This window comes from Bos mutus, chromosome 14, assembly GCF_027580195.1.
Source record: "Bos mutus isolate GX-2022 chromosome 14, NWIPB_WYAK_1.1, whole genome shotgun sequence".
Lineage (NCBI taxonomy): Eukaryota > Metazoa > Chordata > Mammalia > Artiodactyla > Bovidae > Bos > Bos mutus.
The window spans coordinates 78,504,218-78,531,698 of NC_091630.1; the positions used below are offsets into that span (position 1 = coordinate 78,504,218).

The 27,481-nt window shown below is 44.8% G+C and overlaps 1 protein-coding gene across 1 annotated transcript in view; it reads left to right on the top strand.

The window, feature by feature from the left end:
* ASAP1 (ArfGAP with SH3 domain, ankyrin repeat and PH domain 1) overlaps positions 1-27,481 on the top strand; it is a 339,710-nt gene that overhangs the window by 215,553 nt on the left and 96,676 nt on the right. Inside the window, 1 exon segment of the mRNA XM_070382776.1 lies at positions 14,639-14,784. Coding sequence (XP_070238877.1) covers positions 14,639-14,784 — 146 coding nt within the window.

The window sequence follows — 27,481 nt, forward strand, 5'->3', positions numbered from 1 at the left end:
CTCTCCTTCTCTGTCTGACTGACTTCACTCAGCAGGACCATCTCTAGGTCTGTAGTTCTTTTTTCAGGACCACCTTTCTCCTTTGAACAACCCTCGCTGACCACTGCAGTTAAGATTCTGTAGCCTGCCTGTACCTTACTGCTTGTTTCAAACTGCATTCGATCATGCTCTTGGATGGTTTATATCTCATCAAATTCGGATTGTTTTTTCTGTATGAAGATGTTTCACTTCTCTGGAGGAAAGCCAGGGTCTCTGGTTTTGTTTCTGTGTATGGTACTTTCCCCTGGTGTGCTTACACTCTCTCTTTTTTCACACATGCTCTCCCAACCACCTGGCATATCACATGTGAAGCAGCTCTATCATGGTTCTTCATGATATACACCATCGTAAGGCAGCCATGCTCTGCGATAACCTCCAGAAAGCAGTCGGCCGTGTGTTGAGTGCCGTATGTGGTTTGGGAGCAGACAAGAATCCTAAAGTGTCTGTTCCCAGGACTGGAGGGACTTTCCAGTTGAGTCTTTACCCCGGAAAGATAACTCCGCATCGATTTTTCTGATTCTCTGTTTGAGTATGGAAATCAAGCAAGTTGCTATTGATCCTGAAGTGTCTTTCATTGATAACCAGTCCCATGAGACACCACATTGATTTTTCTGATCCTCTGTTTGGGTATGGAAATCAAGCAAGTTGCTATTGATCCTGAAGTGTCTTTCATTGATAATCAGTCCCATGAGACAGAACGCTCAGGCGCTGTCAGAGGATGACTTTGTGAGGATGATATCGCTTGCGTTCACCGATGGCAGAATGGTATTCTTCCACGTCTCAGATAATTCATCTAACATACACGTTCTCTGCGTGGAGAATTGCAGGGGGCTGCTTCTTTGGAATGCCTGGGGCTGACTTTTTCTTGAGTGACATTTTCTATTTGATTTTTTCCCCCCATATGGAAGTGTAATGCGGATTAAAACATTTGCAGTAGGAAATTCGGATTAACTAACAGAAGAAAGTACTGCTCAGCCGTGTTTCTTGTCACACCCCATTTTGCTTTGTGTATTCTCAGTCCCAGACAGCACAGTTAGGTGGTACCTGCTGCAGTTCGACAGCCCTCTTCCTACTTGTCTGCCCTCAGGGTGATGTCTGTTCCAGGAGTTCTGAGATGGAGAGACCTGTTTTGCTGTGTTGCTGCTGGGCTGCAGGCACAGTGACTAGTGGAAACGGTGACCCCAGTGCAGAAGAGCTGGGATGTGCCTGGGCTAGCCGTAGCTGCACATTTCTTAGCAAATCCCTTCATTTCTCAGGACCTCATTTTATTATCTATGAAACAGAGAAGATGATCCCTACCATGTCTGTTTATGAGTTGAAAGTGAAAGTGTTAGTCACTCAGTTGTGTCCAACTCCTTGCAATCCCATGGACTGTAGCCTGCCAGGCTCCTCTGCCCATGGGATTCTCTAGGCAAGAATACTGGAGTGGGTTGCCATGCCCTTCTTTAGGCGGTCTTCCCAACCCAGGGATCAAACCTGGGTCTCTTACATTGAAGGCGGATTCTTTACCAACTGAACCACCAGGGAAGTGGTTATAAAGTGAGATGAAGATTCTTTTGCCACCTAGAATGCGCAGTACCTACCCTAAGGGGAGCCATGAGGGCCAGAAAGGAATGCCTTTCCCCAGTGACCAAAACCAGAGTCCAGGCTTCCCTGGTGGCTCACTGGTAAAGAATTTGCCTGCCAGTGCAGGAGACACGGGTTTGATCCCTGAGAAGATCCTGTATGCCTTGGAGCAGCTGAACCCGTGTGCCACAACTACTGAGCCTCTGCTCTAGAGCCTGGGAGCTGCAGCTGCTGAAGCCCACACGCCCTAGAGCCCATGCCCTCAACAAAAGAAGCCAGCACAGGGAGAAGCCTGCACACGGCAACTGGAAAGTAGCCCTGGCTCGCCACAGCTAGAGAAAAGCCTGCACCACAACAAAGACCCGGCACAGCCAAAAAGTAAACTAAGTAACAATCAAGGAATCCAGCCTAGCCCTCCTGACCACTTTCGTGTGTGTGCTGACGTCCTCCCCTGAATGCACTGGACTCTGTCCTTGTTGAGGGCAAGAAGATTTGTCTTTAGATTCTGCTAACATTTCCATAGAATGGGAAAGACTGGAGGTCTCGTCAAGAAAATTAGAGATACCAAGGGAACATTTCATGCAAAGATGGGCTCAATAAAGGATAGAAACGGTATGGACCTAACAGAAGCAGAGGATATTAAGAAGAGGTGGTAAGAATACACAGAAGAACTGTACAAAAAAAGATCTTCACGACCCAGATAATCACGACGGTGTGATCACTCACCTAGAGCCAGACATCCTGGAATGTGAAGTCAAGTGGGCCTTAGGAAGCATCACAACAAACAAAGCTAGTGGAGGTGATGGAATTCCAGTAGAGCTATTTCAACTCCTAAAAGATGATGCTGTGAAAGTTGCTATACTCAATATATCAGCAAATTTGGAAAACTCAGCAGTGGCCACAGGGCTGGAAAAGGTGAGTTTTCATTCCAATCCCAAAGAAAGGCAATGCCAAAGAATGCTCAAACTACCACACAATTGCACTCATCTCACATGCCAGTCAAGTAATGCTCAAAATTCTCCAAGCCAGGCTTCAGCAATACGTGAACCGTGAACTTCCAGATGTTCAAGCTGGTTTTGGAAAAGGCAGAGGAACCAGAGATCAAATTGCCAACATCCACTGGATCATGGAAAAAGCAAGAGAGTTCCAGAAAAGCATCTATTTCTGCTTTATTGACTATGCCAAAGCCTTTGACTGTGTGGATCACAATAAACTGTGGAGAATTCTTCAAGAGATGGGAATACCAGACCACCTGACCTGCCTCTTGAGAAATCTGTATGCAGGTCAGGAAGCAACAGTTAGAACTGGAAATGGAACAAAAGACTGGTTCCAAATAGAAAAAGGAGTACGTCAAGGCTGTATATTGTCAACTTAATATAAGCTTATTTAACTTATATGCAGAGTACATCATGAGAAATGCTATATGAAGCACAAGCTGGAATCAAGATTGCTGGGAGAAATATCAATAACCTCAGATATGCAGATGACACCACCCTTATGGCAGAAAGTGAAGAGGAACTCAAAAGCCTCTTGATGAAAGTGAAAGTGGAGAGTGAAAAAGTTGGCTTAAAGCTCAACATTCAGAAAACGAAGATCATGGCATCCGGTCCCACCACTTCATGGGAAATAGATGGGGAAACAGTGGAAACAGTGTCAGACTTTATTTTTCTGGGCTCCAAAATCACTGCAGATGGTGACTGTAGCCATGAAATTAAAAGATGCTTACTCCTTGGAAGGAAAGTTATGACCAACCTAGATAGCATATTGAAAAGCAGAGACATTACTTTGCCAACAAAGGTTCGTCTAGTCAAGGCTATGGTTTTTCCTGTGGTCATGTATGGATGTGAGAGTTGGACTGTGAGGAAGGCTGAGCGCCGAAGAATTGATGCTTTTGAACTGTGGTGTTGGAGAAGACTCTTGAGAGTCCCTTGGACTGCAAGGAGATCCAACCAGTCCATTCTGAAGGAGATCAGCCCTGGGATTTCTTTGGAAGGAATGATGCTAAAGCTGAAACTCCAGTACTTTGGCCACCTGATACGAAGAGTTGACTCATTGGAAAAGACTCTGATGCTGGGAGGGATTGGGGGCAAGAGGAGAAGGGGACGATAGAGGATGAGATGGCTGGATGGCATCACCGATTTGATGGACGTGAGTCTCAGTGAACTCCGGGAGATGGTGATGGACAGGGAGGCCTGGCGTGCTGCAGTCCATGAGGTCTCAAAGAGACGGACATGACTGAGCGACTGAACTGAACTGAATATTTCCTCTGTGGTTCTGAAATTCTGAAGTCATAGATCCCTTTATAATCTGACAAAAATGGGTCTTCTGAATTTCTAAAAACTTTTAAAATTTTTATATATTTATTTTAATTGGAGTATAATTTCTTAACAGTGATGTTTTAGTCTCTGCTGTACAACAGCCTGAATCAACTCTTAAGTATACATATATCCCCTCCCTGAGGAGCTTCCATCTCACCCCCCTCCCATCCCATCCCTCTTGGTCATCACAGAGCAGAAATTCCACATAATTTATTAACCAGGAAGCTAAAGCTAGGAACCGCTAAGGCCACAAGATGCACCCGAGGCACAGACATAATGACCTAAATAATCTTTGTATCTCAGTGTGGGTGCTTGATGGACGTTTTTAGTGAAATATGAAACCATGTATATTTTTTTAAGCCATTTTTTTAAAGTACATCTTTTTATGAGAAAACTTGGCTCTGCTGGGTGATGGGCACTCCTGCTGTGGGAGACTTGAGTAGGAGAGGAATTTGCTCGTCTCCTTTCTAGGTTTTTCAGGGGCCAGATCTAAAATTACCTCAGGAGCCATCAGCAAACCAGGGAGAGATGTGTATTTGATCTGGCAGTTAGCAAGCCTGAATAATGGAGCCGGAAGACAGAACATTTCTGCTTCTGCTATAATGGAGTGATGCTCAAGTGCCGTTTAAATGCTGAGTAATAGCCCTGTGGAAGTCTGCGGGCATCTTTTCTCGGGGCTCCATGAGTTAATGGGTTTGTCAGCGCTCTGGAAACTGGAGTCTGCACGCTGCGTTTCCAGATAACACCCCCGGGGCTCGGGCAGATTCTGCAGAAGCTCGGCTAGAACGTGGAAAGAACCGATCCAAATTCAAAATGACCTTGAAAAGGCAGCGGGTGACTCACCCAAAGTGGTATGGAGAAAGGCAATTTACCAAAAAAACGAAATGTACACAGGGCTTTTCTGTCTCCAAGAATGGTGCCTTTCCTCGTAACCAGTGCAGGGGCTGGGAACAGATGGGGAAACGGAGGCCCAGGGATGTGAAATAACTGCTCAGAATCAAGTGGATGTTGTGTCTCAGAATACAGACTCTTAAGTCCAGAACTCATCCCCCTGTCACATGCTGTCTTCTGAAATTAAAACAGGTTGTTTTCGGGGTCACAGGGTAGGTTTGCTGGCTTCATGGATTGGTATGGCAAAAGAGATCTGAGCCCGCGTGATAATGAATGGGAGTGGAAGGCAGTGCTTTTAAATTTAGCATGCCTGGTTCTAGACCAGAGACAGGAGCTCTAGAGAGACCCAAGGCCCCCTGTTAGTCTCTTTTAACCCCTGGGTACTTGATGATGCCTTGGCAGTCTCTTTTAACCCCTGGGTACTTGATGGTGCCTTGGCAGTAGGCTGTTATCTCTTACCTGAAGCGTACTTTACCCTAAATCAGTTTGTTAACTATATATTCTTTAGGTTGCTGCTCAGGTACCATCTCTTACGAAGCCTGATCTGCTCCATTCAAGTTCTGCCATGTGTTCATTTATCAGATATTGAATGGGTATCTACAACCGGCTATGTTAAATAGTAATATATTTTCATACAACAAAAAGGAAATAAAATTAGAACTCTTGCATGTGCCATATGAATGCATCCATTGATGATGACTGTTTAAATATTAAAAAGAAAACTAAATTAAATACTAGAAGGTTTAGGACATAATTTAAATAATATTAGAACCCTTCTTCCTGCTGAATGAACAAATAACATTGCACTGGATTAAAGACTTAGATGTTTGGAAAAAGTGCTGAACATTAGAAGGGTTACGGAGTAGAAGCAACGCAGGAAACTCTAAAGTCTTTTGAGTAAAGACTGATATGTTTGGGACTTCCCTGGTGGCCCAGAGGCTAAGACTGTGCTCCCCACGCAGGGTTCCCAGATCAGGAACTGGATCCCACGTGCTGCAACTAAGAGTTAGCATGTCTCAGCTAAAGATCCCACATGCCGCAATGAAGACCTGGTGCAACGAAATAAATAAATATTTTTTAGAAACGAGTGTATTTGACTACATGAAATTTCAAAAGTTCACGGCCACGGGCACCACTGAAAAGTGAAAAGACAAATGGGAAAAAAAATATCCATGACAAGTATTACAAAAAATTGCCACCCCTTAGGCAAAACAGTCTTTTCATAATAGATATGAATTATGATAGGGTTTATTATAGATTATCACAATTAAAATAATTAGATTTAATTGTATTGAATTTCTCAATCTTTATTCAGTAGGGAAAAAGCAAGCCATGGAGTCTTATGTAATACCACATTTTTTTTTTTGAGTGAATTAAGAAAGAGGAGAAAATCTATATGTGTGTGTATACTTTTATGTGTAAAAAAAAGTTTACAGATTATTAACTTGGCTTGTTTCAAGGAGAAGATTGAAGAAGAGGAAAGAAATAATAATTTTTTATCTTCAGTACATCTCTATAGTATGGATTATTTTTAATAACAAATGGAATTTTAAAAACAAATGGAATTAATTTTGTGCAAGTATGATTTGTGCTACCAGGTATGTGTAGAATAGTATAAAAAAATTTATTGCTTCCCCCTCTATGCCAGCACTATAATTTATGACATGTATTACATAGCTTTTTTTTTTTATTGTAGTTATAGTTCATTGTTTTTTCACCCCTGGCACATGGCCCATGCTGAGTCTTCTTTTGAAGGAAGAAGGAAGACTTGTTCCAGGAGAATTCATTATAGACACTGAGCACTAACTTGTATGTCAGTCTCAGCACTGGGAACTGGTTGCATAACAACAGATTATACAAGGCTAGGAACCTGGGTGTTGCAAGAGATTGAGAAGGAATGACAAGCTTGCTTAGGAGGTCACAGTTGCATTTGATCTTGAAAGAGGCAGGCCAGGCCTGGAACTGTGATGAAGTTTGGTGGACTGGGAACTTGGGCTAGGTTGTATAACTATAGTACAATAATACCTCTACTTAAACTGTCCTCCTGAAGATTTTTTCTAATATCATAAGGATGAACTGACAAGCACACGTTGCTATGGACTCTTGGCATGGAAGATAACGTGCATAAAGATCTTGGAAGAGAAGCTAGGCTCCCAGGAAAGAGAATACAGCAAACTGAGGAAGTGAGTCTTGCTTTGAAGGGAGGAAGGGGCAAACTCCAGGAGATGGTGAAGGACAGGGAAGCCTGGCATGCTGCAGTCCGTGCAAAGAGTCGGATGCGACTCAGTAACTGAACAGCAGCATCAGGGGCTCCAACACTTAGCCAAGCCTATTAATTAGGCTCTCACCAGTTAGAGCCTGTTAAGGGCACAGGCTCGGGGGACTTCCCTGGGGTCTAGTAGTTAGGACTCCGTGCTCTCACTGCTATGACCCTGGGTTTGATCCCTAGTTGGGGGAACTAAGATCTCCATGTTTCATAAACAGCCAGTGTAAACCAGGCAGAGAGAGGCCCATTATAGACTCTTTTCATCCATTGTACATAATAACTCTGTTAGGTAGGTATTACTGCAGTTAAGCAGAGTCATCAGAGATGGTGCAGAGATTGCCCCAGATCTGCAGCTGGTAAAGTGGAAGACCTGGGCTTGGGTCCTCGGTTGTCTTACCTTTGTTGTCGTGTCAGTCACTCAGGCGTGTCCGACTCTTAGCGACCCACGAACTGTAGCCCGCCAGGCTCCTCTGTCCATGGGATTCTCCAGGCAAGAATACTGGAGTGGGTTGCCATTCCCTTCTCCAGGGGATCTTCCCAACTCAGGGATCAAACCCCGGTCTCCTGCATTGCAGGTGGCTTCTTTACCGTGTGAGCCACCAGGAGAGCCTCTTACATACCTTTGAGCCCTCCAAAAAAAAAAAAGCCATAATATTTGGATTCTCTTTGAACATCCATCACATCAGAACTTCAGCCCTCAATCCCAGGGTGAATAGAAGTAGTAAAAGTAAAGATATTTTTATGGAGAGTTGCTATGTACTTTCTGGATATCATCCACCACAGTTCACATACGAAGTCAAGACCCAGAAATCTTTGGTGCCTTTTCCCGGATCACACACGGCCAGGCAGGACCAGAGGGAGGTTCACACCCAGGTCACCGCACCACCCAGAACTGTGTCCCTCCGCCAGGTGTGATGCTTCTGTGAGCATTAGATTGCGGCGGTCCAGGTTGGGGCTGCTCTTCAGGAGGGGTTTATGATGAGTGCCTTCCAGACCTGATACTCCTTAAACAGAAATAATCCTCTGTGGTTGTCTAATGTCCTCTGTTGTTGTTACTGTTGCCATTGTTTTCCCCCAAAGAGCTTTCACATTAATGATGACATCTTTTACCTCTTGGTAGGCAGCCCCCAGGAGTAGGCTGGGTAGGTTTCATTAGACCTGTTTTCTAGATGAAATTAAAGCCCCCAAGAGCCTTAGTCACCTGACCAGGGTTGTAGATAGGTCGCACTAAGACCTTGATTATCCAGTCCCTCCATCACTTGACATCTGGCTCAAATTAGAAAGTAACTAGGGGTTCCAACTGCCGACTCATTGGAAAAGACCCTGATGCTGGGAAGGATTGAAGGCAATCTGAGATGAGATGGTCGGATGGCATCACCATGGACATGAACTTGGGCAAACTCCAGGAGATAGTGAAGGACAGGGAAGCCTGGTACCCTGTAGTCCCTGCAGTTGCAAAGAGTCAGACACGACTCAGTAACTGAACAACAACATCAGGGGCTCCCCAACACTCAGCCAAGCCTGTCAGTTAAGAACAAGGCTAGGGGGACTTCCCTGGGGTCTAGTGGTTTGCATTCAGTGCTCTTACTGCCATGACCCTGGGTTTGGTCCCTAGTTGGAGAACTAAGATCTTGTAAGCTGCCCAGTCAAAAATAACTCAGGCTCTGCAGTCAGCACGTGTCATCACCACTTACTAGCTGTGTCACCTGATGTGACTTGTTTAACCTCCCTAAGCCAACTTCTGCATATATGAAAGGGGGGTAATATTAGCATGTTCTTGTGAGCATTAAATTCTCAGGAAAAATACCTAGCACAGTTCCTGGTATAGTGAGTCATTAAAAAATTTAGCTACAAGGGGACTTCCCTGGTGGTCTAGTAGTTAAGAATCCGCCTGCCGGTGCAAGGGACACGGATTCGATTGCCTGTAGGGAAGGTCCTACATGCTGTGGAGCAACTGAACCCGTGCTCCACAACAAGAAAGCCACTGCGATGGACTTCTCACATGCAGCAATGAAGACCCAGCCCAGCCAAAACTAATAAATAAACCTTTTTAAAAATTAGCTATCATTCATTGTTACAATTATTATTGTTATTATAATAATTATATTATTGTCATGGGCCAGGAGGTCCATCTTTTTCCCCCTTTCTTCTTGGTATTCATCATCCAGTCTTTCACATAATAGATTCCACGTAATTATTTGTGACTCGTATCCCCAGAGCCGTGACCATCCTTCCTGAGCCAGTTGGTGGAAAAGGATGGGGTCTGGAATCCGACGAAGCTGGCTCCTCACCTGGCTTCACCACTGAGTTTCCCTTTTCTTATCTGTAAAACAACTGCCATAGGTTTTAGAATATTCTCTGTGTCGTTATTAAATGACAGTGACAGAATCAGAGGTAGGCTTGGTGGGCCAGTCAGGGAGGGTTTCCCAGGTGGGTAAAGTCTAACAGGGTGACAGTCAGACAGACACCCCGCCGAGAAAGGCCTGTTTAATCATTGCTGTGCTTCTGAAAATTCTAGGGAAGGCCTCCTTGGAGAAATACAAGGTATTTTAAAGAATACTGTATTTAATGTATTCCCAAGGCACCTGTCACTGCCAGCCACTAGGAGTGTAAACTCATGAGTGCAGACGTCAGTTTCCGAATATTGTTGGAAGCCCCTGCCCCCAGCCTAGGCCAGGCAGCCTGCTGTTTGTCCCCATGACTGTTGTTGCCCTTGTCGTGGTAGAAATGTATCGAGTCTGCTGTATACCACTCAGTATCTTACTCCATCTCTGCAGTGCTCCTGTGAGGTTGGTACCGTCGTCATCACTTCCACTGCATAGCATGGGAATGGGGTTTAGAGAAAATGAAGTTGCTGGGTCAGTGCATCACGAAGTGTCAGTAATAGACCTGAAAATTGAACCTGAGTGTCTCTCACAGCTCTGAGAGTAAAAAGCCCTAATTTAAGTTCCCTTATGCGTTGTGTGGTGTTGGAGAAGACTCTTGAGAGTCCCTTGGACTGCAGGGAGATCCAACCAGTCCATTCTGAAGGAGATCAGCCCTGGGATTTCTTTGGAAGGAATGATGCTAAAGCTGAAACTCCAGTACTTTGGCCACCTCATGTGAAGAGTTGACTCATTGGAAAAGACTCTGATGCTGGGAGAGATTGGGGGCAAGAGGAGAAGGGGACGACAGAGGATGAGATGGCTGGATGGCATCACTGACTCGATGGACGTGAGTCTCAGTGGGCTCCAGGAGTTGGTGATGGACAAGGAGGCCTGGCGTGCTGCGATTCATGGGGTCACAAAGAGTCAGACACAACTGAGCGACTGATCTGATCTGATGCGTTGTGTGGCCTTGGCCTTTTTTTTTTCCAGTATCTTCCCAATGAGGATGATAACAGCACTTATCTCATAGGCTTGTTAATAAGCGTGATTGAAGGAATGTATGTAAAGTGCTCAGTGCAGTGACCGGCATGCTCAGCAATGCTCAGTACAGAACGCTCAGCACACCAGCAGCTATCACTGTTATAACTGGAATAAGAAATCACTGCCTGGATACTGCGGTGGTGCTTAAATGTGTGTGTGTGCACCGTGCTCAGTCGTGTCCAGCCCTTTGCATTCCATGGACTGTAGCTCACGACTCTTCTGTCCATGGGATTTTTCAGACGAGTACTGGAGTGAGTTGGTATTTCCTCCTCCAGGGGATCTTCCCGACCCAGGGATCAAACCCTCGCCTCCTGTGTCTCCTGCATTGGCAGGCTGGTTCTTTACCTGCTGAGCCAACGAGTAAATATACAAAGGTGATTTCAAGCTGTGTGGAACATATCAGGGGATTAGTGTATCTTCGTCGTCTCTCCAAAGTAATGCCAGCAGTTGAAATCCTAACTAAGTGTCCCTTTCTGGTTCAGTTGTTAAAACTGTATTATTTTGCTCTTTCGTCAGAACTGAAAGAAGTAACATAGCGCTTGCTGTTTATATTCTGCAACTATACCCTGAATGGCAGAAATCCCCTATAAATATTAGAAAAACATGGGTCTCCATAAGAGATGGATCAGATTTCTTGCTCACCTTGTTTTTTTTTTTTCCTTTTATTCTATCTCTGTTTTCACCTGCTTCTCCCAGCCTCTACTTTTAATATTTATTTGTTTGACTGGGCCGGGTCTGAGTTGTAGCATGTGGGATCCAGTTCCCCGACTGGGGATTGAACCTGAGTCCGGTGCATCAGGAACCCGGGAGTCTTAGCCACTGGACCACCAGGGAAGTCCCACCCCTACTTTACCAGCTTCCAAAAGTCATCAGGGACTTGAGTAAAGTTCTCAAAACAGACCATCCGGCTCTCTGAGACGTCCTGAACCAATTCTCTGCGTCCCAAGTCCCACCCATGCCTACACGGTGCTCCCCAGCCCAAGGCCTTCATTTCCCTCTCCTTCCCTAAGCCCCTGAGTTTACATTCCTTTCAAATTGCTTACTCTACTCTGTAATCTGTCCCTCCCTTCTGCCTCCACCAGGATCCTGCCTCCTTGCCCTCTGTGCCTGTTGAAAGCCTGCTTGGTAAACCCTTAATTTTGTACAAAGGGACGTGTGTGGTTATATAATCTTTCGGGTGAATTGTCGCTGTTGGCTTTATAATGCAGTATATTAAAAAAATACTTGAAACATGGGAGACATACATTCCTATGTTATTTGATATGAAACACATCTCGATATTGTAATTAATCATGGGTATAGAGGTAGTAGTGGCTGATAATTTAGGGGCATGTGCCACCTGCCAGGCACTGTTCTGAGCGCCTTTTATTTAACTCCTATCACTTAAACCCTCAGTAGAATTAGTAGTAGTATTCTAAGATTTAGCTCACTAAATTAGCTGTTCTGTTTTCAGATGTGTAAAATTTCATATACACGTGTATAGATTATAAATGTGGGACATAAACCAGGTGGCGCTGCTGGTAAAGAACCTGCCTGCCAACGCAGAAGACGTGAGAGACAGGTTCGATCCCTGGGTCAATCCCCTGGGAATATCCCCTGGAGGAGGGCAGGCAACCTATTCCAGTATTCTTGCCTAGAGAATCCCATGGACAGAGGAGCCTGGCGGGCTGTGGTCCATAGAGTCACAAAGAGTTGGACACTGAAGCAACTTAGCACGCATGCACATATAAATGTGATTATTATATATACACAAACACTCTTGTGGGTGTCTGTGTATAGATATAAATAGATAGATAGATATACGGTTAATCATTTATGGCCTTACCGACTCAATGGACATGAGTTTGAGCAAGCTCCGGGAGCTGGTAATGGACAGGGAAGCCTGGCATGCTGCAGTCCATGGGATCACAAAAATCATACACGACTGAGCAACTGAAGTCATTCATTTGTGGGTTAAATATACAGGACCCATGATCTTGCCTAAACTTATCCAGTCTTACCTTCTGCCTCTCATCACATTTTTTATTTCACCTACCTGATAAGCATAATTCTTCCCAGAGTTCTGGTGTGGGTTAAATACAATATTGTGAAAAGCATTTGGGTCAGAGAACGTTCTCAGCCAACTTCCTGTGACCTCGCTCTCTGCCTTGTCCAAGTCCATCTTATTTTTTGGTGAATCTGTCATCCCTCATAAACTGAGAGCTTCTCATACAACTTCCTAAACCCTCCCTGAAGTCCAAATTCAGGATAATGGCTGTGGCGAGGAAGGGGAGGAAGAGGTTGGAACTGGGTAGCATGTGAGGGAGAGAAGAAGCATCCTGAAATAGTTTATGTCTTAACTGGTTGGTAGATACCTGGGTATCCTATAATCTAAAGATTTCGATGTATCCTTTGAAATCTGTTCTAATTTCAAGCAGACACAAAGCCTGCCATGTAAAGCTTGTCCCTTAGGTTTTAATTCTGAGACCCTTCCTTTGAAAGCGGTTGAACAGGTATCTGAACCCCTTTTTTGCTGACCTCCAGAGCAGGAAAGGACGTCAGACAGAGTGGGCTTCTCGGGGGCGAAATGAGGCCCTTGGCCTCAGACAGACGGTACTGGGGTAGCTCCAGCTTGCGAAGGAGGCCAGGCGTGTGCATCTTGTCTGCAGCTGATGTAGCCTTTCTTTTGTGTTTCTCAGAGCAGCTTTGCAGGAGGTAACTAGAGCTGCATTTTATCTTTTTTAATATCTCAACCTGAAATACTGACATCCACCCTAGGCATCATGCATTTCTAATGTGGTGACAATTAGAAGGCTGCTCGGGCCTCGTTTCATTTCACTGGATGCTGTGATGCTTGTTACCTTGGTCGTATTTTGACTTCTTTCTGGGGCATCCACCATTCCAGGCTGACACACACTGTTGCTCCCAGGCAGTTATTGAGAGTGTGAGAGTGAAATATTTTTAAATTATTTAGTGTTCAATTATTGAACAACCCAGGAGACTTAAGGAGTGAGTGCTTCTTAAATTCCCGAAAGGGTAATCGACGAATCCGAGTCAACACCCCTCTACTGAGCCCTAGCTTCGTAAGCTGAGCTCCCTGACACATGAGTGGTGTGTGTTGGGTGCCAATGCAGAGGTGAGCCACTGGGAAGCCCTGCCTCTCATGGTCTGGGGGCAGGGAAAGAGCAGTAGTTACACAAATATGATGTGACGTGGTGGAAAACACTGCAGTAGCGGTACAGAGCATTATGGGCAAGGAAAAATCATTGCCAAGGAAGGGGAGGCTTAAAAGAGAAAGAGCTGTCATTTGAATTAAGCCTTTGAAGGTATGGTTTTGATAGATAGTTTTGTGTTCATTTATTCTTTTTATAAATACCATGCATCTGCTGTGGACCTCCATATAAATTCATGCTTCCCTGCACTCCAGCACAAGGAAAGAGATGTGCAGAGCTGAGCACGGGGAACTGAAACGCTGCCACGTGAGGCTGGCACCACCTGCGCTCACACGTCCCCGGTCGGTGCCGGGTTACTTCAGGGTATGGGGATGTGCAGTACCCCTTTCTGTAAGCCTGAAAGGACTCAGAACATGGGGAGAGACAGTGTCTGCCATGAGACTCACGGGATCAGATGCACAACTCCCCAGGATCACACTGGGTGCCATGCTGGGAACAGACCAGAGGCTGCAACAAGGAGCTTTTGCAGGAAGGGTTGTAGTGATGGAGGCAAGAGATGATGGATGGTGTTGGATAAGGTTTATAGTCATGGGAGCGGTGAGATGTTGTCAGATTTTTGTTATATTTTTAAAGGTAGAGGCCAGGGGACTGCATCTGGGGTATGAGAAAGAAAAATCAGGTCTGACTTGTTTCCTGATGATCATAGTTTCTTAATTGCTTGAAAATGGGGTGGTAATTTGACCCCTTAACCTATGGTGCATCTCTGGATTAATTGGGGGTATAAATGAACTCAGTGCTCTGATACAAAAGAGGGAAAACTGCCTTTGATAGAGTGAGAACACTCAGCGCTCTGCCAGCTACCTTCTAGATAGGTTCAGTAAAGAATGGATCCAGTTTCTTTGCTTTCTTTTTGAGAGTGTCTGGTGATCAGCCAGTGTTCAGAGTAACTTGTCATTGTGGCACATAACAGCTCAGACTCCTCTTTCTTCTTCTTTTCAGACCATGTACAAAATGAAGAAAACTATGCACAAGTTCTTGATAAGTTTGGGAGTAATTTTTTAAGTCGAGACAACCCAGATCTTGGCACCGCTTTTGTCAAGTTTTCTACGCTTACAAAGGAACTGTCCACACTGCTGAAAAACCTGGTAAGCCATTTCACAAGTAACGTTTAAAAATTGCAGCCCGATCAAAGTAAGATCATAAAGTGAACAAAGTGATAATCGTCTCCCCAACCCTTGATCCTGGGGTCGAAAAAAGAAAACTAAAAATAAAAAGCTTTTTTAGTCCTTGATATGGAGTCACATTTAAGGAAAATGCCTTTGGGAAACGCCTAGAATTTGTACCACTGGCCCCACTTACAGAACGTAGAGAAACTGGTTAACCTCAACTCTCTTCCCCATTCTCCTGTTGTTTGCTTTTGTGTTTGTTTAGACAAGCGTTAGTGACTTTGGCCTTTTAATTTGTTGAAAGAATGGTGATTATTTCTGTGTTAAACATACATGTCACCCTTCACTTGTGTGAAGACCATCACGCATTTCAGCCCTTGATTTACAAATAATTAACTTCTCCCAACTCCCCATATCCTTTTAACATCCTCCCAAGAAAAAAGATTTTAAGGTTTAGGGAATCTGTGGTTTCAGAAGTAGATGATGACAAGAAGAACCCCTAAAAATCTAAGATACTGGAGCTGCTGACCTGGGAACAGACATGAGTATGAGGTTTGTTGTTTAGTCACCAAGTCATGTCCCACTCTTGCAACCCCATGGACTGACTATAGCCGGCCAGGCTCCTCTGTCCATGGGGTTTCCCCGGGCAAGAACACTGGAATAGGTTGCCATTTCCTTTTCCATCGGATCTTCTGGACCCCAGGTATCAAACCTGTGTCTCCTATGTTGCAGGCAGACTCTTTACTGAGCCGTCAGGGAAGCCCAGAGCGTGAGGGTGGGAGGCCCCCAGGCAGTGCTGTCTGGCTGGCCCCAAACTGTGCACACCACCCTCCTTCACGCTCACACTGCGTTCATACCGAGAAAGGTTCATTCTGTCTAGCATGACCACCTCAGCTGTGTATGAGTTAATGTAATCAAGCCTCTATTCCTAAGTCCCAAGAGGTGGGACAGTGGGAGGTTGAAAGATGCCAAAGGAAAACTATATCATAATTTTGTTGGCTCCTTCCTGAAACAGAGGAGCTGTTTCCTCCTCTTCATCTTCCCAGGCTCTCAGCATTGCATCTTTGCCTCCTTTAAAGACCCAGAACTCAAGCTTAAAATGCCTTGATCCTGAGTTACTCATATCAAACAGACCTCTGTGGTCTTACATGAGACTCTTGTCACAAATCAACTTGGTACAAATGGCTACCTTACAGATGATTACACTTTACTGTAAAATAAAGACAACCTTTCTATAGTAAATTAACTGGATAATTTGACCAATCAAATTCTTCTTTTTCCTGTCCCACTAGATGAATATATGTATGTGTCTGTCATCCTGACAACTTAATTTTAATTGATAGTTTCATGCCACTGAATTAGTCTTACACAGTGACAACTAATCATAAAGAAAATAAAGGTTGAAACTAGAAATACGTCTTCAGAAACTGGAGAAAGGATAATTTTGACTATAAGGCCTTTGTGTTCCTAAACTTCAGAGTTTATTTGACAAACCCATGATATTTCTGTAATTCTTATATATCATTTAAATCTCTCATTCAAATAGGGCCTCCCATTTCTTCTTCCTTGCCTGCTATTTTGTAGGTGGTGGTGCCCAGAGGTGCTGTGGTGGGAAGAAAGGAAGTGAAACGAGACTCTGACATTTCCCTTTGGTCATAGCTGGTAAAAGGCTCCAGGCTCGGGAGGAAGTTCTGTTTTCCCTGAGATGGGCGTTTCCCCAGGAATATCTTGCTAACCTTTCGTTTCCAGGAGACGAAATATGTTTAGTTTAAGTCAGTAGCCATCACGTCCACGTTTCCTGGGCCGGTTCATCTCCACACTTCCCTGTCCTGTAGGTTCCTTCAGCGAAGAGAGTCCTGTGCGGATTTAATGCCATCAGTTGCCATTCAGTCATTGTCTTCGTTTGCTTACCTCTGTGCAGAGACAACTGATTTACATGTGTATATATGTATGTATGTTTAAGATCTGTGCATTTTCTGTATTGGCCGCAGTAGGTCTTCATTGCTGCTTATGGGCTTCAGTAATCGCGACTTGCTGGCTCAGTAGCTGTGGCATGCAGGCTTAGCTGCCCTGCAGCGAGTGGGATCTTCCCAAACCAGGGATCAAACCCATGACCCCTGCATTGGCAGGCAGTTTCTGAACAACTACACCATGGGAGAAGTCCCGCCACTGATACTTTTTGAGCACTCTGAGGCGCCTAGCAGTGTGCTTCATGTGGATTTCGCACATAGCAGTGTACGACATAGTGGTGGTGGCTATACCTTGAATCCAGTGAGGAAACTGAGGCGCATTATGTCAGTGCCTTTAGCAGACTTGAACCCTGCACGCTGGCCCTGCATTCATCGTCCTTCCCAGCCTTTCCCCACCGCCTGGCACCTCCTGCTCTGGGCATCATCTTTCCCTAAACATACCCCACGCTGCAGGCCTCCTCCTTCCAGAAGTCTAAGAAACAAATCAAAAGAAATTTCTGGAAGGTTTCATTCAGTTCGTTTAAAACAAAACAAAGTCATTTCCCCAAAAAAGGTGGTGGTGGCAGGGAGCTAGCTCCTTGGTAGCTTGAAGGAAAAGTGAAAGTTGCTCAGTCGTGTCTGACTCTTTGTGACCCCATGGACTATATAGTCCGTGGAATTCTTCAGGCCAGAATACTGGAGTGGGTAGCCTTTCCCTTCTCCAGGGGATCTTTCCAACCCTGGGATTGAACCCAGGTCTCCCACATGGCAGGCAGATTCTTTACCAGCTGAGCCACAAGGGAAGCCCCCCTGGTAGCTTAGTGATTAAGATTCTGGGCTTTCTGTGCCATGGCCTGGTTCAATGCCTGGTTGGGGAACTGAGATCCTTCACGCCTTGCCATGCTGCCAAATAAAAAAAAGATGGAGAAGGTGGTGGCATTTCCACTGAGGGAGCAGATAGAAGGATCAGTGTGTGCCATAGCCGGTTACTAGGGAAACACTGTTCTGATTGAATAAAGTCAGTCCCGGGAGTTTGTACAGCCTGACAAGAGCCAGCAGCTTCTGCTTTCCTTTTTCTGTCTTAAAGGAAAGGGAAGATGGATGGGGCCACGCCCCAGAGCAGGGGGAGCAGGGGAAGCCAAGCCCCTCGGGGAGGGAGGGGTTGGTTGCAGCACCTTCAGTCCCCTCATGAGTTTGGAGGGAGCACCCCGGAACCAGTTTTTCTCAGGAGATTGCTGAAAATCCTACTCACTTAGGCTAGTTAGTGAAGGCGGGAAAACTTAAGCAATAAAAGTAGAAAGTAAGATGAAAGAAGATACTTTGGCGTTTTTTAGACTTCCTAAATTTATCCTCAGTTCAGCCAGCAAATACCCAAATGTCTGTTGTGCTGAGGTCTATGGTCAGCCCTGGGAAATGTTATTTTCTAATTAAGAGATTGCTTTTAATGAGTATTTCCATAATTTATATTTAAATAGTTACTTTTATGGGGGGAAAAAGGGTAGATTTTAGGGCCAGGTCTAGCATTCTGCTTTTAACAAACACTAGATCTAGATAGAATTTCCATTAGTTGTGCTAATGCCTTTTAAGCAGCATGTATGACAAGCATATTGTGTTTGGGAGTTTCTGTGTAGGGTTGGTTCTGAAAAACATCAGCTCACTAAGGGCTGGTGACTCTCTGAGTCACCATTTAAATTTTTGTTTCTCCATACTTGCAGCGATTGTGGAGGTAGGGTGATCAAGTGAAATGTTATTGTGAAAATCTCAGGAGCTGCACAGATGTTGGTGTCAGCATCACATGAGCTGAGGCTGGCTTTTATTAGCCAGACTAGCAGAAGTCTGAGGACTGCAGAGTAGATGGCAGTTGCAGCTGATGGTCCTGTGACCGCATACGGATCACGCCCCAAGCCAGGTTTAAGTAGCTTGCTTTTCTTATGGCTCTTGCCTTCCAGGTAAGAGCTTTTTTTGTTTGTTTGTTTTGTGTTTCACTGTACATGGCTTTCAGGATCTCAGTTTGCCAACCAGAGATCAAACAGCAGTGAAAGCACCAATGAGTCCCAACCCCTGGACTGCCAAGGAATTCTTGAAAAGGGTTTTTATAAGAAGATCTCTTACCTCTGATTATAGGATGCGAGAGGCTGTGCAGTTAAGCAGTGGGAAGAACGTAGGTTTTGGTCACAATCAGACCTGGAGTCCCAGAGCCCAGTTTTCTAGCCTAAGGCAAATCATTTAACTTTTCTCTAATGCTAGTTTCCTTATCTGTAAAAAGAAATGATGGTATCTAATTGTTTATTGATAGAAATGAGACTTCATTAAGATCCTGGAGGCAAATTACCAAGCACAGTACCTGACAGGTGGAATTCACTTAACACATACAAGCTTTTATTATTATTGTTTACATCTTCTCTCTTGAGCTTCCCTTGTAGCTCAGTTGGTAAAGAATCTGCCTGCAATGCAGGAGACCTGGGTTCTATTCCCAGGCTGGGTAGACCCCCTGGAGAAGGAAATGGCTACCCACTCCAGTATTCTTGCCTGGAGAATCCCATGGACAGAGGAGCCTGGCGGGCTATGGTCCTTAGGGTTGCAAGAGTCAGACATGACTGACTACACCACCACTTGATCTTCATGGCAGCTCCCAGTGTAATGGCAATTGTGAGTGGTCATATCCCACTTTACAGATAAGTGCATCAAATCTTCAGAAAATAATATGCCAGGAAAGTAGTGGAATTAGGGTTTAAGCTTAAGTTCCCTGACTGAGGATCCCGTGCCCGTGATCCAACAGTGCTGCCTCCGTGACTTATCACAGTTGTAGCGCTGCCTCTATAGACTGCGGGCCTGGAGGAGGAAACGGCAGTGTTCTTGCCTGGAGAACCCCCCGGACAGAGGAGCCCGGTGGGCTGCAGCCCGTGGGGTTGCAGAGACTAGGACGCGACTGACTGAGCACGAGCACAGTAGACTGCATGCGAACGGCCCATCTGACGCCATGGCGGGGCCCTGTGCCAGCTGCCATCCAGCTCCTGTTTCTCTTCAGCTTGCCAAGTATCGATACTTTCTTCTCTACCTTCTCCCTCTGGTTTCCCTCATTGTGCTTGTGCTTAGTCGCTCAGTCGTGTCCAACTCTGTGCGACCCCATGGACAGTAGCCCCCCAGGCTCCTCTGTCCATGGGATTCTCCAGGCAAAAATACTGGAGTGAGTAGCCTTTTCCTTCTCCAGGGGATCTTCCCAACCCAGGGATTGAACCCAGGTCTCCCACATTGCAGGCGATTCCTTATCATCTGAGCCACCAGGGAAGGCCTTCCCTTATTAGTGGATTATATATATATTATATTGGAAGAGTCTTAGCTAGCAGTTCTAAAACTTTTGGGTGTTAGGATCCTAATGTTAAAAATGATGGAGGCCACCCAAGAGTTTGTGTTTATGTGGAATATTCCTATCCCTGTTTACTATCTTAGAATTTAAAACTGAGGCATTTTTTAAAAATGTATAAATTCCTTTTGTTGTGATATGTTTTTTAGTTGGAGTAGACAAAATTACAGAGAAAAGTATTTTAAGACCCTTTGAAAGTAATTACCAATATTTTTCCTTGATACTATGTCAAAACAAGGAGGAGGCGATGGTACCCCCAGCACTCTTGCCTGGAAAATCCCATGGACGGAGGAGCCTGGTGGGCTGCAGTCCACGGAGTCGCTAAGAGTCAGACACGACTGAACGACTTCACTTGCACTTTTCCCTTTCATGCATTGGAGAAGGACATGGCAACCCACTCCAGTGTTCTTGCCTGGAGAATCCCAGGGATGGGGGAGCCTGGTGGGCTGCCGTCTATGGGGTGGCCCAGAGTCGGACACCACTGAAGTGACTTAGCAGCAGCAGCAGCAAAACAAGATTATGATTCCTTAAGAAGGTTAGTAGCAGTATGGATTTGAAACCATATAACTTTAAGGATCTGGAAACTGTCAAGTCCGTGGTGGCAGAGTTTTTCCAAAATTCTAACTTTTCTCTGCAAGTTCCAGTTTTATCATTAGCAACAAATGCTGCCGCTTGTTTACCTGGTAGTGATGGGTAATTCATTTTAAAAAAATGTTTACCAAATACCCAGGTTTCAGTACCACCGTTCATCGGTCACTCTTTTATGGGAAAAAAGTGGTATTCCACTAGAAAACTGACAAAACCAGCTAGTTCAACTAGCAACGTGAAAAACTGCATTTCTCAAGATCGCCATCGTATTTTGGCGCACCTTGGCAGTGCTTTACATCCTATGCTTCCTGTTTCATCAAACAGAATGTTAAAAAGATATACTCAAAGTTTGTTGGTGTGTAATAAAAAATCAAGCATTTCTACTGTTTCATCATGGACTTTCTTAAAGGAAAATGGCCTTTTTGCAACTTCTTGTGAGTCTAAATTTTTCTTCAATTTAGTAAGATTAATTAAAATGTACATGAACAGATGTTAGTCAGGGAGAGAAAGTTGGGGAAAGTCTTTAATAATACAGCTATTCTTGGAGACAATCTTCGATAATATAGCTCTCATTGTATAACTTTAATTTCAGAATAAAACAAATGCACAGACCAAAAACCAAACTCTAGCCTGTCTGCTGTCCCTATAGACCACTTCCTACTTCCTTCTGACTCTTGTAAATTGTCTAAACCAGTTTCTGTGTCTTCCGAGCTTTTCCTCTAGTCAAAGACCTCTAGATGGTCCCTGCTCTCACAAGGTGAAGGGATTAGCTACGTCCTCCCGGAAGTGAATCCCTTCATCACTGTTGACTGTGTCTCGGGAGTGCTGCCTCCTGGTGGTCAGAGGCCAGAGAACCATGGACATAATCTGTTTTGTTGACGTTTTTAATACCTTTGCGGTGAGGTTTTAAGTGCGTGAGCTTTCCTGCGAAGTGTCTTTTGTAGGTTTGGTTCATAGCCTGCTCTGTAGATAGTACCAGTTTTTAGAAATTATTGGAAATATTCAAAGAGTTCAGTCTCTCTGAACTCATCCTTCCGGTGCCTTCCAGAAAGGCGTACTTATGGTTGATTCATGTTGATGTATGGCAGAAGCCAACACAACATTGTAAAGCAAGCATCCTCAAGTTAAAAATAACTTTTTTTAAAGAAAAAAATGTAGAGGAAGTGACAAAAAAGGAAAAAAACAAAACTTTCCTAATCTAAGTCAGCTCCGGATACAGCAAATTATTTTGCTGTTACTGGAACTTTGGCTGTTCTTTGCTTCTGTGTCTTTACATATTCGATTCCTTCTACTTCAAATGCCCTTGAGCTAATGTATTAATAACTAACGCTTGCTTGTAAGGAAAAAAAGAAGAAAAACTGGGTGCTCTTGAGCTTTTAGCTGTTCCTCGGTTTTATTTTTCATTTGATTAAATATACAGTGCCAGAATTAGGTTCAGACTTTTTGTGTGCCTTTTTCTTTTTTTCTGTAAAGTCATCACTTGCTAAACCGTGCTGGACGTGCTTATACCCAGCGTCAGGCCATCATCCTGTGATCCTGACAAAGAAGTGAAGGAGTCAACAGAGCCCTGCATCCATTTAATTACTAAACCACAAAAAATGGGACAGGAAAGGAGTAATTGGTGGATTGAAATAGATTCTCAGTGGGCAGAGGCAAACCATTTAAACCGTATCCCAAGAGCCCTGATGTATCAGCAGTTATAGAAATAAATGGAGAAGCTCTTTTGAAATTGTCGGAGGTGCCCAGGAGGATTCCAGTCCAGCCAGGACTGTCTGTGCCTCCTGGACAATTCTGGAGCTTGCATAAGAGCCCAAGCCTCTTTTATCAGTTAGAGGGCAGTTATTGCTTCAGAGCTACTGAAGCAAAGCAGAGGTTTCTCCAGCTGCATAGCATTTCCTGTTTGCAATCTCTGACTGCAGGGCATTGTGGTTTGGGTTAAGGATTTTTTTTAATTTTTAATTTTCCTTTTATTCTCCTTCAAACGAGAATAGTTGGAAATGTGCAGATTGCATCTAGACTCAAAGCAAATGGATTATTTCTCAAGTTTTTTAAAACGTGGAAAAGCACTGAAAGCCTGGGTATCCTCAGTGTAATTGGTAGCCTCTGGGTGCTCTGAATTATATGTTTTAAAATTGTTATTTTATTTTGTTTTCGGCCATGCCATACAGCCTACGGAATCTTAGTTCCCGACCAGGGATCCAACCCATGCCCCCTGCGTTGGAAGCACGGAGTCTTAACCACTGGACTGCCAGGGAAGTCCCAGGATAATACATTTTTGAAACCTCATCATTTGGGGAATTGCCTTGCGGTTCAGTGGTTTGAACTCCCCCCTTCCACTGCAAGTGCCACAGGTTTGATCCCTGGTTGTGGAACTAAGATCCCACATGCTATGTGGTGTGGCCAAAAAAAAAAAAAAATCATTTGCAAAAATCATTTTGCAAAATGGTAATCCATAATTGGAAGACTTAAGCTTTTGATCTGCCAGACTTCCCCTCACGTCCTGACATGCCTCACCACTGACTAGTATTGTAGGACATTTCATGACAGGACAGGACATTTGGGGGAGGGTGAGTGAAAGGGGAGAGGTTTTCTTTTTGCTTTCTATTATAAAAGTGTATGTGCTTACTATAAAAATGAGGGAAGTACAGGAAATTCTAAATAAGATAAAATCATTACATAATTCTAACTTCTGGGAATACTAATATTATAGTCTGTCCTTTGAAAGTGTTTCACAGATTTATACACAGAGATACTGATAATTTATACACACATTTGTGTGTGTGTGTGAGAGAGAGAGATACAGCTCCATGGGCTCTTATCCAGAACTCTTGGGGCTAGATGTTTTTCCAGATTCAGACTTCTACAGATTCCAGGAGAGTTGGCAGGGTGCATTTGCTATATGCAGTGTTGTATAACGCCCCCTGGTGACTCCTCAGGGGAACAGTTACATGAAGTAGGATAAATGAGAATTCCCACCTCCATTCAAGTCCAGACTAACTACCACGTGCATTCAGGTCCGGTCAGGTTTTGTGCCAGATATTGGGTTGGCCAGAAAGTTTGTTCAGATAAGGTGTTAGGGAAAAACTCAAATGAACTTTCTGGCCAACCGAGTAAGTTTCGGCTTTTTAAACCTTGTGTTACGCATACATTTTGCATACTTTCTTTTAAAGCTTGTTAGCTCTCCATGACCAGACAAATAAAATGGCAGAATCCACTTCCACAGGCTCCATAGTACTTCGCTGTATAACTAAACCATCATTCTGTGTATGCTGCTGCTGCTAAGTCACTTCAATCGTGTCCGACTCTGTGCGACCCCATAGACGGCAGCCCACCAGGCTCCCCCATCCCTGGGATTCTCCAGGCAAGAACACTGGAGTGGGTTGCCATTTCCTTCTCCAATGCAGGAAAGTGAAAAGTGAAAGGGAAGTCTCTCAGTCGTGTCTGACTCTTAGCGACCCCATGGACTGCAGCCTACCAGGCTCCTCCGTTCATGGGATTTTCCAGGCAAGAGTACTGGAGTGGGGTGCCATTGCCTTCTCCCATTCTGTGTATAGGATTTGAATTATACATTCAGTACAGGTGTACCTTGTCTTAAATATATCCAATATATAGAGATCCTGATATCCTCTGGCCCAATTTAACATGTTTTTCTTTTTTTTTTTCAAGATTTACATTAAAAATGTTTTAGATAAGAATTTCAAAGAATGCATTTGAAACAGTGTTGGTTTCCATCTTGTGAATGCTACGTGCAGTGAATAACACTTTTCATTTAGAATGTGTGTGTTTGTGGTTATGTGGCTGTCAAGTGTTAACTTGAAAGAGATTCACAGAACAGCATTCTGATGCCGCAAAAGACACATTTTTAGAGCTGGGGGTCTACGAGAGAAGGAAGGAAAAGGGGGAAAAGAAGAAAGAGGATGGAGGTGGGTGGAATTGGCATTTGTTGAGAGGGGGTTCATTTGCCAGAGCAGAGGGCTGAGCGTGGAGCAGGGAGTCTCTGCTTGTGCCCCATGCTTTACAATGTCCCTGACATTTTGCTTCTGATCATCTCTTTTAAATAAAGATGAATCTGATCTTATCCTCCAAGCTTTCAGGCAGGCAAAGTTTTCATTTTTTTTTATGGTTAACTTTTTGTCTGTACAAATAGTAGTGACAACCAGGGTTTTATAGAGTGGGCACTACATGCCAGGCACCGTTTTTTAGTCACTTTGCATGGTATCAGCTAGGGTAGGCAAGGATGTGCTGCGGTAATAAACTTAGCTCCCACATGTGCACCGCTTAACACAGCAAAGCGGCGTTATTTCCCCCTCCTATCCCATGTCTCCCGAGGGTTCAGCGCTACAATAACAGCAGTGCAGAGACCAGGGCGGAGAGAGGCTGCTCTGTCTCCTCTGTGCAGAGGAGGAGAGAACCTGGAGACTCACATGGAGCCGTGTCTCAGCTTTCCCTGATGGATTAGTCCTTCGCTTTAAACTGTGCTCCTGGCCCCATTTACAGGGGATCGGGGAGCAGAAAGAGCAAACGAAGGATATGGTGAGCAGTACTGTTCAGATGTGGTGAGAGTGTTGTGCCTCATCTAGAGCCCACTTCGCTCCTCACATGGACCCCACCAGGTAGCAGCCATAATCATCCTTACTGAACGGCTGAGAAACTCGAGTCACAGAGCGCCGAGTGGATAGTGGAGTCCGCATGCAAACCCAGGCAGTCTGCTCCCCACTCTGTGCTTTTAAGCAGTTCCCAGGACTGCCTGCCTCTCAGGATACAGACATAACTTAAAGTTTACTTTTAACTTATTTAAGTAAAGGCTTCCCTGGTGGCTCAGTAGTAAAAGAATCTGCCTGCAATGCAGGAGACCCCAGGTTTGATCCCTGGGTCAGGAAAGAACCTCTGGGAAAGGGAATGCAACCCACTCCAGTATTCTTGCCTGGAGAATCCCATGAACAGAGGAGCCTGACCTCCATGGGGTCGCAAAGGGTTGGACACAACTGAGCGACTAACATTTGCACTTCTATTTAAGTAAAAAGTATGGATTTAAAGAATAGCAAATGAAATAGTGGCACGGATGTTGCAAGAGTAAGGCAAACACTGTCTTTGAGATAATCAACAGCCCTCTGGCTGCATGGTGTTAGTCCCAGAAGCCTCCAGACCGCCTTCTCTAGCCCCAGTCTGTAGCTGCTTGGTGAAAAGCAAATGCAGATAACTTTCCTTGGCTCAGAGAATTCTGCCAGTCTCTGCCTTGCACCTGCTTCTTTGCCTCTCTGCCTTCTCCCTGGATTCCCATTGCCATCCCAGGCTTGGCCTCCTATCTGCATTCTTCTTGCTTCACATTAAATGTTCTGTCTTGAACTGGTTTGGACTCCTGCTGAATGGTGCCTCCATTCACCCCTCACCTCCACTTTCTGTGGCCCTCGGATGAGACCACCCCGTCCAGCCCAGACCTGTGGGCAGAGGTGCTGCACAGCCCCACCAGTCTTCTCCCTGATGGATGGGTGAGGGGAGCATGGCTGGGATTTAGGCTCCATGGTACCTGCCAAGTGGGTGCTTTGAGGTGTGTACACCCCATAAGCCCTTGTGCTCAGTGGCCAGGCTGGGCCCGGTGCTTCTGCTTCTGTCTTACCTGGAAATGGGCATATCAGAATGTGAAACACCTTTCCCTAAGTTTTCCTTGAAACACGAATCCTATGCCTTGAGTTCTGGATTGAGAAGCACCACATAATTAATACCCTTTCAGATTTACTGGGCACATGTATACATCAAAGGCTAGAGACATCGTGCAATGAAAGAGACCGGTCCAGTGCTTTCCTAACTTACTTGACCACTGACTTTCTTGTCCTGTAGAAGCATTAGCTTCTTCCCATGGACCCGCCCCAGAGAAGGCAATGGCAACCCACTCCAGTGTTTTTGCCTGGAGAATCCCATGGACGGGGGAGCCTGGTGGGCTGCCATCTCTGGGGTCGCACAGAGTTGGACATGACTAAAGCGACTTAGCAGCAGCAGCAGCAGCAGCAGCATGGACCCACCCTGAGAAATGCTGCCTGAGATCTTAGGATCAGGCAGGTCCCCAGGCCCCCTGCTGGATCAGTGGGTCCATTTCATCTGTCCTGTTTCTTGGTTTTCGTTTTCTTTTCCATTTCACATCTACTCTTCGAGAATTTCTTTCTTACTTCCATTTCAGTGAATGGTTTTCGAGTATTTTAAGCCTCTCTTGTTTATGCGTTGTCTGTTTATCTTAGAGAATTCCCCTGCCTGTGGTACCTTGAGGTTTAAACAGGAAGAAGCAAGCCTCCTGATTTCGTCTGGAACTAGTAGCTGACTCTGTCTTCCACTCAGAGTGAATGGCCCTTTATTGACTTATTGCCCAGCTGGGTTGAGAAATTGGAAGTTCAGAGAGCTGGCAGGCGTAGCACGACTTTGAAGTCAGTTACAACTGAGTTCAGATCTCTGCTCTGCTGTTTCCTAAGCTAGGTCACCAGAGGCAGATTCCTTTATTCACTCACTCCCTCCCTCACCCATTCATCCAGAAAGCACGGAGACCCAGAAAGCCTTCCCAGAAGAGAGACCCTTGACCTGAGCCACAAATAATTAATAAATATTTTGTGAAACTACTCTCAGGCTTGTAGAGGTGCTTTTCTTTAAATAGAAACATCACACAACACTAAGCATCGGTTGATACACCTGATATTTCAAGAGATTTAGAAAATACCAATACTTCAGTATCTTTAAAAAGAAAGGAAATAAAAGACTCTTTCTAAAAGCATGGCCTCCACTCAGCCAG